Source organism: Arachis duranensis, chromosome 6, assembly GCF_000817695.3.
Source record: "Arachis duranensis cultivar V14167 chromosome 6, aradu.V14167.gnm2.J7QH, whole genome shotgun sequence".
NCBI lineage: Eukaryota > Viridiplantae > Streptophyta > Magnoliopsida > Fabales > Fabaceae > Arachis > Arachis duranensis.
In genome coordinates this window covers 98,014,103-98,026,622 of record NC_029777.3, presented here as the reverse complement: position 1 = coordinate 98,026,622, position 12,520 = coordinate 98,014,103, and the positions used below count along the sequence as shown (strand labels likewise).

The following is a 12,520-nucleotide window of genomic DNA, read 5'->3' as shown; positions in this document are numbered from 1 at the left end:
AGCTATGTTTTGGTTTATATGTTTTGTTTAGATACTTTTATCTCCATTAAATAATACAAACTGTGATGACTCCTCTTATGGGAGATTTTGGAGAATAGGTTTTATGTATTGGTGTCCCTTTGGGTTTCCTTTGGGGTTTTTCTTATTTTATCATATGTATATATTGTTATGCTCGGACCGGTTATCTTCGCAGCCGGATCTTGAGTCTTGATATTCCTGTTTTTGACACTCCTTTGTATATATATAATCTCGCGTTGGTTACCCTTATTCATTACGTTATCGATCGGAGTGTTGCGCTTTCGAGTTGCGGTTTTTGTTTACCCCTTTTTCTACAAAGGCTCCTAGTTATAATCAATCATTTCATACTACTATACGTACTATTTTTTTTTATTTTAGAGGTCGTAATACCTTGTCATCTCTGAATTATGACTTAAGCATAAGACTCTGTATGGTAGGGTGTTACATGTGACGCCGCGTCTCTTCCTCCTCCTCCATCGTGTCTTGTCTCCTCTTCCTCTTTCATCACGCTGTCGAGTCACGTCCCATCCTCCAAAGGTCAGTGGATGTTGTTTTTTCGATTTACTGGATATTTCATCTCTATTTTAGGGTTCATAAACTTAGTAAATGACTTCATATAAGATTGGATGTTCCTTTTATTCGAGATTGGATGTTTCTTTTATTTAAAAATAGATATTTTTTATTACGATCGGATGTTTCTTGTCCCTACACTAGCGGTAAGAACAATGGCACACCATAAAGGCAATGATGTGGCGGTCTGCATGAGAGAGAAGGCCGACACTATGAGAGAAAAGGTTGACGGCACTGTATTTAGAAAGCGATTAATTTACTAAATTCTTATTATTCAAAAACGTAATTAATGTCAAATTAATCAAATTATGATTTAAAAAATAATTTAAAATTAATAAATATTAAATGGAGTTGTTTAAAAGAGTTGGTTCCTAAATGCCTATGCCTTTTGGGACATAATATCTAGAAGCTGCTGCGGAAAACCCTCGTTTGCATTGCATGCGCAGCACTACTTTCTCTAGTGATCATACAGATAACATGCATTGGGATGGAAGAGACCCTTCCATAGCTTTATTTTGGGTTCTAGCTAATAATAATTGCTAAGCATTTCAACCTTTATTCAATAATTATTTATTATTGCTTTTTTGTCTCTCTCTGTTCTTCAGATTTGATCTATATGTCTACGTTATTAACTTATTGTTGTCGTTGCTTTTGTCTCAAATTTGGTTTTTATATTATTCTTCATGTATGTTGCTTTTGGTTTCTGACCGATTTGGTGCTTTCTGTGTACTTTCGTCGTTGCTTTCTTGTCTCCTCTATAGTTCGATATACAAGTTGACCATAGGGAATTTAGTTTCCTCTTTTTTCACATGTTGCTAAAATTAAACATGGACTATATTAAAATGCACTAAATTTAGAAGCACGTATCCATCTAAATTGAGAATATTGCTGCTTAAAATAATGAACCAAAGTTATTAGAGACGAATATTAACCCAGTATTTCAAAGCGTAAAATCCAGCCAATAATTACTTGTAATAAGATACATACTATAGTCACTTATACATCCTTGTATCTCAGAGTAACTGCTAACTATACAAAATTCAATTTAATATAGTATAGGAAAATGACCGTACTTGATTTTTTATTTTAAACTAGAAATATGTTATTTTTATACTTAAAAATGGGGTGATGCCCTACCCAAAAAACAGTTGGGGGCGTATATTCATGTTAAGGAAGCTGAAAGCAGAAACAGAAACAGAGCATAGGGTTGTGAAGAATGAATCAAAGCTAGTGTTGTGATGGAATCTCATGTAAAATGTACATACACATATATCACAGTAAGACTTATATACTAACCGTGTTACATCCTAAATCATGAAAGGCTAACTGATATAACAAACATATATAGCTTTCTAACTGACCTCTAACTAACTTCTTTTATCATTTATAGAAATTTTCAATAGTTGTGATGGCACAATTTAACAGTGAGCGGCAATTGCATTAATTGTGATGGCACAATTTAAGGTAAAAATACAAACATTGAAACATTAATTGATCATAAAGTGAAAGGGATTCGAACTACTATATATTACGTTTGATCAAAATGCTGAAAGAACTATGAACATCATTAATCAAGGGTCTAACTTATTATGCACAGGCCTCCGTCTTCGAGGTAGAGAATAATCCTCATCAGACCACCAATTAGGACCCTGCTTTTGCTTTTCATGTCCGTTGAGTCCCTCTGATCCTGCAATTTTCATACACAAATATTGAACCCAATGAAACCAAACTAGAAATAAACACACAAGTAAACTACCTGGAGGGTTAGGTCTGGCTGAAAATGTTAAATATTGGCTTAGCAACATGAAGAAAACAATTACTCTAAGTAACCGCGAAAACTTCATGTCAAAGCCTTTTTCTCCATAATACTATATCCCTGTCCTTCAACTCTTAGGAAGAATCCATAACCATAATGCTTGGTTTTTATAACTTAGATCTCAAAGGTGAATGTGGCTCCCGCTGAGGTGAGAATAGTATTGTCGGTTTGGTGCTGTGTGCGTGACATGTTTTTTGGGGTTGGTATCTCTTTTTGTTTCTTTCTATCCTAAAGACTAAAGAGCCACCAACTTTTCAGAAAGGCTAACATCAATGTTAATATAGATTTAATCACGTGGTCCATAGCCTTAAAATAGAGACATTCAAGAGTAATTCAGGCATGTCAAAAAATCTGGGAATAATAATGGTAACTACAAAATTAAAAGTTCCTCCTTGTGAAGGATAATATTACAAGAGAATTAAGTATAATCAAGTTGGGTTGGTCTAGTGGTTAGTTCACTAGTCCACTTAAGCAAGTGTCGCAAATTCGAATCGGCAAACTCTTAAATTGAATTCTGATCCACGACAGATTAGTCATTGACCTGCCGGATTGACAGATACAGTGGGAAACCAAAATTAAGTGTCATAAGACTAGTACTATTTTAAATGTGAAAATAATTTAAAAGATTATCTTTTGGTTTAAAAAGTCAAACTGATATTTTTACAACTTTATAAACTCAAAATGTTATCTCCACATAAGTTCCAATGGGTGGTTCTTGCATATGAAAAGAAAAACCCTAATGTAATGCATGACAGATATGATAGGATAAAATGCATATTGTCATTGACATATATGTACATGTACATTACATGGATATGTACATAGATTCTGTTTTGTACCATCATCCACTACTTGACACATAGCACTCAAACTTTTTCTCTTTAATCTTTATATATTAAGAGATGTTATCTCTTTAGAATCTTTTGAGCTAGCTAGTAAGAGATCAGCAACTCTGTTTTTGCTGTTCTTTGAATCAAATTAACCTCTGCCAGTCAGTTCCAAAGTTATGATCTTTGTTCTTTGAAACATGCTGAAACTATTTTAATTTCCAAGGTTATGAAATTAATATTTTAGTTTCTCGAATTGTAACGGGTGATGTAAGTTTTCCTTGGGTGATATTTGTTTGTAAAAAATAGCTTGAATAACCTAAAAAAAAATCCAATTTTAGGGGCTATAATTATTGAAATTTATTTCAAGAACTAAAATGAAACGTACATGATACAAACACCTTTAACGATCAAATAAGCACTTACAGGGGAAAAAAAGAAAAAAAATTTTAACATTCGATCCTTAAATATCAGACTAAATACTCAGTCTACAGAAGTTACAAAAGGGCTACATTAACATAGGTATGTTTAAGATTCATGTAGGTTTTCTTCAGAAAAAAATTAAAGAAATGGATAAAAGATCTTCATAAATTTTAATCATCAATAGAAATAAAACCTTAGCATGCTCGATCAACAAAGAAAATTTGAACTGAAATGCGGTAATTTAGTGCATAAGCTTGTATAGATATCTCAATTATTCCATGTGGATTTACAACAGATATATAAATTTTTCGCTGAATGTAAAAAATTTTTAATTCTAGAATTCAAATCACATTTGTGGTCACCTCAAAAGTTCCTAGTCTGAAAAGTGGAAGTTTTTCTTATGAAGCACTACTGTTAAATGGCTCCTTATCATTGTAACAAAAGTCCCACACAGCTTCCATAGCTTCCTTGGCGGCTTCTTCAGAACAATAGGGATTTCCTGATAATGACTTCATAACTCTTCTTCTGATACATTTCTTCAAATTTCATTCCAATTATTCAGAATTGAATACGTTACAGTAAGCAAAATGTATAAATAATGATAACAATAACAATAATAATATATTCTGTGCTTTCATTTAACAGCAAGGGTAAGTCATTTAAGTAGCAAGGGAGCAAAGACAATGGTTAAACCTTATATATAAGTTATGCAACAATGTAGTTTGTCCTTTTAATGAACTTCAGAAAATAGAAAATACAGTTCTTTCCTCCATCAGTGGATGAATCAGATATAAAGGAAAATGTTTTAAAGGTGGTGTAGCAGTTTTTTCTTTTGGGATTTGACTATTTTGGCTCAAGAACTATGCTTGTCTCATTAGTTCTTTTTCCATCTCCAAGGCTCAAACTCGAGATCAGAGACTAATGAGCTTACCTACCACTCAACTAAACTGCTGTTGGTGTTTGTTTAGCAGTTTAATTTTGTTTTCATGAATAATTTTAACTTTTATAGAATATTTGCGTGTGTTTGAATCCATTTCTACTTTAGGCACAAGAATAAGAGTAGCTCATAATTTAGAGACCAAAGATCACCATTGTCTCAAAAGAATAGAATAGTTTGCAGTAATCACTACATATTCTTCAAATGGGAAAATCAATTTACATTCAGCTTTTCTACATAAATGCCTGAGCAGAAAAGATGCAATGGAGATGTTTAGTAGATGCCATAAAGAACAGTTAAACTCCATTGATAATAAAAAATTTTATGTAGGTATATAAGATCTGATCTTGCTCTTCAGCCAAACAGTTTGGTGAGTGGGATTCAAGATGGCAATCTAAGATTCAGCAATAGATGCCGGACATTAAATTTAAATTTTCAAGTGATTACTTAGTAATCAGCAGGGAAAAAAGCATACATTTCTTTTAGTTTCCTACTTGTCTTTATCTTCAATGAAGTCCTATGAGCTATGATTAGGGACATAAACTATATAAACACACTAACATTGAAATTAGCTATTACATTTTAACTTACTAAACAACTTAACAACAAACCCGACTTCAATCAGTTTAGGAAAAAGCTACCTGTGTATACGTAAATTCTTCTCATGTCAGATATAGATGAATTCAGCTGCCAGGCATTCTGGAGAATTTAGATTGCTATTTTCTAATTTTAAAACATTAAAGTATAAACTATATATACTAATTAGTAATCAAAAAATGTCTTAAGATACTACTAAGGGGACTGAAGGAATTATCCTCCAGTGTATGATATCTGTGGACTCCACCATGGGAAGCATATAATTAAAAGTATTCTGAACTTTACTGTCACTACTGATCTAGAAACAAACTACTCCCGTTTAAGTCTATCAAATATTACACTCTACCAGTGAAAAGGTGCTGAAGTTCATGTTTATGTTTGAAAAGATTCAACTAAGATAAATGTTTGAATTAATGAAAAAAGAAAAGAAACAGGGCATACCGGTTCATGCCTTCGTATACCCATAAAACCTCGTAGAAGTTCCCGTTTGAAATGACAATCACCACTTAGATGACCAGCTCTTATCTGTTTCTCATAACCAGAGACATATTGATTAAAGGAAACTGGGGTACTAAAAATTTGTTAAACTAAATACAGATTATTTAGCAGATAGTTGGATTATAACCTCACTACAAGCATGGTGAGCACAGTTAGACCAATCCAAGTTGGCAGCACGACAGTCATCAAATGCATGAATTAGTTCATGAATCAGAACTTGGTTAACCTCATCTTCAGAGCTTATTTGATTGCTGCACAGCACTATCTGGGAAAAGGGAAATTGAATGAAGAAACTTAATATTAGTAAAAGGCAAACTTCAATTGCCTTAGAAAATGGAGAAATTGGAGACCTCTTCTTATAATCAAACTATCAAGGAACGAACAACAACAATAACAACAATGAAGCTTTGTCCCAGTAGCATGATTTCTTTCTAAGCTTTGATCCATACCATAATATTCAACAAGGTTTTGTGTTGGCTATTGATGCCTAACACAATTATGCTTTCTTATTCTGGTGTGGTACAAGCTATGTAAACTTTTTGCAATAAAATATAAATATAGGATTAAGAAGATGAATGAGCACAATATTTACATCAATAATAAGGTATACTATGATTATAATGAACATCTATTTTCTTCCTTAAGTGTGTTCTGAATCAGCTTGTTAAGAAAATGAGTAAACTTGCTCAGAAGTCTCATTGACTAATCAACAGTATATTTTTAACTACTGCAAGAAGTGTGGTAAACTTCCTTCCTTAAACAATTATGTACCCTGAAGAAAATCTAAAGCTATTCAATCTGTGATGTTGATGGTTTGATGAATCAAAGAGAGAGGAAGAGTGAACGTTGAGAGAGGGAAATTGAACTCTTCTTATTCTTTGAAAATTTTTCAAAATGAAAATCTAAAAAGATGTTTGTTAAGTGGTTACACCTTATGCAATCCTTATGTATTCTTACTATAAAATTAATTACATGATTGCTAATGAAAAAATGATCTAGATAACACACCCAAAGAAAAAAAAAAAGAGAAAAAACGAAAAAGAAACTCTAACCAGTATATGTTAAAGGAAAGTTTCAATGTGTTGGCCAAACCAAAAATTTAAAATGCAGTTCTGAACTAGTAGAAAAAATTCAGAAAATAAATGTTCAAATTGGTCTCTCAAATTTGGGGCGAGTCAAATTAATATCCTAAGTTTCCATAAAATCAAAATAGTCCGTAGTCTTGTTTCCACTAAACGACTCCTTCATCATTCACAGCTATCATGGAAATGACATTGTTTTGTTTCATCGCAATTTTGAGCATTTAACAGTTGAACTCTTATCAAAGGTACTAAAAGATGAAGGAGATCAATACCCCTTTTCCCTGAGTGTAACCACCGGCTGTTTGCGTCTCGCAATTGACAGCTTTGAAGAAATTATCGCCCACACCACACCCAGCTTTCTCCAAATGTTCCCTCAAAAATCTGACTACTGGAGCTGGCAAAATAAATAAATAAATAAATCAGATGATATTGTTTTCTTTCTAATCCCAAAAAATGAAAGCTTATTATTCATACGAAATTGACTTCACGGAACCGTTAATGGAAAAAAGCGTACGAAGCACTAAAGCTAAAATATAAGAGGGAAGGAATTGAGGTGTTTAACATTTGAGGCTCCTTTGAATCATGCCCTGGCACTCTTCCACGGTTATGCCGCCATTGCAGGATGAGTCAGAGCCAGTGGAAAAGTCCGTCATCCAGATTCCAGAGTGGTTGTTCTACTTTCACATGGAGGTATTAAATGAGTGCTTTACAGTGCTGTGAGAGTACGGATTTAGGCGGCGCGGATCTGGACAAAGGGACGGCAGCAAAATGAGGGGAAAGCGGAGGCGGAGGCGACGAAGATGTTAACGGTGAAGGGGGAGGACACGTGACGGATGAAAAAGACGATGATGAGGAGAGATGGAGGAGAGCAACAGACCGACGATGCTGGGTTTAAGGGACAAACCTAAAATTAGATAAAAAAAAGTCGGTGGAAGTTTGTATGCACTTGTTTCATAACAATGGGGAATACCTACATAATTTGAAGTCTTTCTGACAAAATTGTCATTAAAAATTTTGAAATATTAATTTTATATAAAAACATAACTATAACTGGGTCTCTATCTTGTATCCCATAAATTAAGTAAATTACTAAAATACATAAGGTTATATTGCTTGATAAAAATGACTAAATTTCCAAAAAGTGATTCTGAGATTCACATCATACATTGATTCAATTTTTCAGATGTTAATTGCATTATTATTGTCTCTAACATTGATTTTTAGATATTATAATAATTTCTCAACCTCTTTTCGACAATAATTTAACAAATGAAGTGAATTGACACGCCAATATCACGTTAAATACTATTGCAACTATTATATAACGTGGTAATAATATTTAGATTTTAATCCAGTGTGGTTTCTGTCCCGTTTATAACCCTAGTTGAGATGTTACTGAATTTAAGATCATAAAGTGAAAACAAGAATTAACTTGGTTCACAACTTCCAAATGCCAGTTCAGCTTAGGGCCGTCAAAATTGGTCGGGTCATTCTATTTACCCATTTAAATGAGTGCTAAAATTAAGTCCGTTTAAGTTTTGAACTAAACAGACTGAATTCAATTAACTCGAAAAAAATGATTTCTCATTTATTTTTTTTACATTTTTTTCAAAAAAAAGTAACAATTTTAGTCAATATTTTTTTATTCGACCCATCAACTAAAAAAATTTATTTTTTAATGATTTTTGACCTAAAAGTGATATTTTTGTTAAAATATTTTTTAAAAAATAAAATAAAAAAATAAATGAGCTGACTCGTTTAATCTATCAAATTGATCATAAACGGTTCGAACTAAAAAATTATGACCTATAAAAAAAACAAACTTAAACAGGCCAACATATTTAATCTACAAATTTAACAGACCAAACTTAAATAGATCAAACTAGCCCGTTTGACAGTCCTAGTTTAACTAATGGCACCTAATTTAACATGGCACCTATGTGTGAGGTTCACAGTGTCTAGTATCTAGAATCTAGAAGAAACTAGCAGAAAGGAGGCCGAGGAGTGGAGGACTAAGAGCAACTCCAATGGGAGTGCCTTATTCCACTTTTTCCTGATACATGGAGAAATTAATTGTTGGAGAAGGAGAGAGATGAGTTCCTTCACGGAGGCCAAGACAGAAGAATCCTTCTAAACAGGGACTGAAGCTAACTAATGGTAACTTGCCACCTTTTAAATAAATACATATAAAATTATAATTAAATAAATAATTATATTAAATAATTAATTATAATAATTAATTATATTAAATAATTAAATAAAATTAAATTTAATAATAATTATAATAGTTAATTAAATTAAGTAATTATAATTTTATTATATTAATATCTTTTAATAGTTAATTATTTTAAATTTTATAAATTTAAATAATATTATTAAAAAAATCAATTACATTAATTTTAAGTATTTTAATTAATTAATTAAGTGGGACCATAATAGGGACTAAAGTTAGTTTCTCCTAATGGAGAAGAGAGAGATGCTTTGAGTTCCTATTTACTATTTATGACACAAAAATTGATGTGGAGTTACTTTTTATGACAGGTGGGTCATAAACAAGAACTAAAATGAATTCCCTACTGAAAGTCTAAAAGCATCTCCAACAAGAAAAAAATTTGGAACCCTGTTACTATAGTGTCAGAAAATAAGAAGGATTTATCGGTTGAAGAAAGGAAGTTAAGTTCTTAGTTCTTACACCAATTTCGAGAAGAGAAAATCCCTCTTAATAGACACTCTTATTATCAAATAATAACTTATTATTTAACAAATTATTTAAAGATAAATAATTATATAAAATATTAATTAATTAAATAGTTATATTAAATAATTAAATAATAAATAATTCAATAATAATTAATTATATTAAATAATTATATTTTTATTTAATTAATGATTTATGTTATTATATTAAATAATTATATTTTTATTTAATTAATAATTTATTTGAATATAATGTTAACTACCACCAAATACCATCGTCACTACCCCATCATCATCACTATAACATAATTGGATACATAAGTATTTAACATTATATCGTTGTGCACAAACTTCGCATTACTCACAAGGAAAAGTGAACATTATTCCACTATGAAATGCAGATATAAAGTCCAAACCTCTTTAATTCATTCACCCCATGTAAAGAAAGGATGAAGGAGTGTCTAACATCGTTGTGTGCAAGTGAAAAAAAATTTTTTTTTTTTTCTTCAAAATCAAAGATACCAGAAAGTAAAGAAAAATAACACAGTTCAAAGATTTCATGTTTTTTAATTTCTTTATCATTAGCCTCGTTTTTTCCTTCGCCCTATTCTTCATAATCCTCCTCTCCTCTGATTTGGGGTTCTCAAACGCTTCAACTCTTCTTCCATAGTCGCGCCTACCAGAACCACTATGCCTCAAAGCTCTTTCTCACCAATTGAAAGACCAACTAAGCAACAAAAAATCACTACATGGCTGATAGAGGTCACGCGATGATACTGATAGTTGGAGATTAAAATTGTCGTTTTCGTGAAGGTGCCGTGCTTGATGATCTTGATTTTGAGGCTTGATTTGACAACGGTGGAGGGGGAGGAGGCAAAGAGGATGTCACCGGAGATTCCGGTGCTTCTGCGAGTCCAACAAGTTCATGCGAGAATAGTGGGGTGGAATAAAATTAGAGATCAGAATCTATTTACTTAATATATTATAATTGAGTTTTTCTCAAGTAATAAAAGTGATGTGTTAATTTTTTATGAATATATTTTTTCATCAAAATGAATGTAATATTTTCATTTCTAAATTTATTTTATAAAAATATCTTTATTATAATTATACTATAATTAGCATTTAAGTAATAATACATAATTATACTAATTTAAAAAAATATTTTTTATAGTTATATAAAATCAATATTTAATGTATTATTAAACTACTTATCAATTATCAATCAAAAATATTTTTAATAATAATAATAATAATAATAATAATATGATAATGATACCAGTTATTAATAATCAATTTATATTTTTCTAAATAAATTTATTTTATCTTTAATATAATTACATTACAATATTACAATTAATATTTAACGAATAATACATCATTATACTAATTTAAGAAAATATCTTTATTATTCATCTATCTATCTACTTAATATACTAAAACTGAATTTTCTCCTAACTAATAAAAGTGAGGTGTGACTTTCTCGTGAACCCATTTTCCCTCCAAAATGAATGCATTTAATGAATAATACATAATTATACTAATTTAGAAAAATATATTTATTTTAATTATAGAAAATCAATATTTAATACATTACTAAATTACTTATCAATTATTAATCAAAAATATTTTTAATTATTTTAATGAATAATATATAATTATACTAATTTAGAAAAATATCTTTATTATAATTATATAAAATCAATATTTAATACATCATTAAACTAATTATCAATCAAAAATATTTTTAAATATTTTAATTATATTCATATCCTTCTAATTCTTATTCATTATCCAATAATTTTATTAGTGGCAAGTTGTTAACCCATTTATATTGATAATAATAATAATTTTATTAGGATAAATATCAAATTCTATTCCTAATATAAAAATATAAAACTTAATTCCTTCTATTTTTATTTTACCACTATAAAAGACCATGTATGCTAGAAGAAAATATCATTCGTTTACCAATTACTCTTTCATTTGATAGCTTTTACAACAATTATTTTTCTTCCTATGAGACGTCGTTGCAAGAAGACAACTATCGTAGACACAAACTACCATACTCTCCAACTTTCGTGCTCATTATTCGGAGCTCTATAAGATATGTTATCTATGAAGTATTTATAGACCATGGTGTTATCATGTATGCATAAATAAAAAATATTTCGTATTTAAATTTAAGTCATTTACCTGTTTGTGATATATTGTAGTGTAAAATTACTTTCAATATGTGTTGTGTAATGATATTATGTTCTAATTTAAACTTTATTTACTTTAGAACTGTATTATGATTTTATCTCATCATTTTTTCTTAGATATCAAGTTGACGTATTTTTATTTATTATTATTATTATTGAAACGAATGTGATATGAAATGTACAAAAAAAACTCACATTCAATTTATTTTATTGTAGTCTTCTATCTATTCTATTTATTTTTATTTCCTTCTTATTCATTTTATTTTCTTTTTAAATGTTATATAATTTATTATAATTTATACCAATCTATCTACTTAATATACTAAAACTGAGTTTTTCCCCAACTTATGATGGTGAGATGTCATTTTCTCGTGAATCCATTTTTCCCCAACTAATGAAAGTAAGGTGTCACTTTCTCGTGAACCTATTTTCCTTCCAAAATGATTGCACTATTTCTCTCTTTTAAATTTATTTTTAAAAATTATCTTTAATTGATATAATTATATTATAATTGGTAATGAATGATACATAATTATACTAATTTAAGATAATCTCTTTATTATAATTATACTGATCTCTTTTAAATTTATTTCAAAAAATTATCTTAATTATAATTATATAATAATATTATACTTAGCATTTAATGAATAATTCATAATTATACTAATTTAGAAAATATCTCTATTATAATTATATAAAATCAATAATTAATGCATTATTAACCTAATTATCAATCAAAAATATTTTTAACTATTTTAATTATATTGATTTAATTCTATTTTTTATTCATTATCCTAAAATTTTATTAGTGACAAGTTATTATCTTAATGGTGACCTATATAATAATAATA

General features: G+C 29.8%; 1 protein-coding gene across 6 annotated transcripts; it reads right to left on the bottom strand.

Moving 5' to 3' along the window:
* Positions 1–2,078: 2,078 nt before the first annotated feature.
* Positions 2,079–7,737, bottom strand: LOC107494914 (mitochondrial inner membrane protease ATP23). Of its 6 annotated transcripts, none has more exons than XR_008010296.1 (6): positions 7,331–7,735; positions 7,041–7,162; positions 5,814–5,951; positions 5,630–5,713; positions 4,017–4,179; positions 2,158–2,275 (listed from the first exon to the last, which is right to left on the bottom strand). XR_008010296.1 is itself a non-coding variant. In XM_052262610.1 (6 exons), exons 1-5 carry the CDS (start codon positions 7,419–7,421, stop codon positions 4,053–4,055), a joined length of 573 nt encoding a protein of 190 aa, XP_052118570.1. In that variant the 5' UTR covers positions 7,422–7,733; the 3' UTR covers positions 2,158–2,275; positions 4,017–4,052. The 6 variants fall into 6 exon arrangements, 5 of the variants coding, with proteins under 5 accessions (XP_020980830.1, XP_052118570.1, XP_020980831.1 ...); XM_052262610.1 differs by having other exon boundaries at positions 4,017–4,190; positions 7,331–7,733; XM_021125171.2 differs by lacking the exon at positions 4,017–4,179 and having other exon boundaries at positions 2,079–2,275; positions 7,331–7,737.
* Between the last annotated feature and the right edge of the window lie 4,783 nt (positions 7,738–12,520).

Excerpts from the sequence above, each read along its gene's own strand:
- LOC107494914 (XM_052262610.1), bottom strand. The coding sequence starts at position 7,421 with ATGACGGACTTTTCCACTGGCTCTGACTCATCCTGCAATGGCGGCATA. Across the intron at positions 5,714-5,813 it reads CTCACCATGCTTGTAGTGAG|ATAAGAGCTGGTCATCTAAG; the intron begins GTTATAATCCAA and ends TATGAGAAACAG. Across the intron at positions 4,191-5,629 it reads GTATACGAAGGCATGAACCG|AAATGTATCAGAAGAAGAGT; the intron begins GTATGCCCTGTT and ends TGAAATTTGAAG.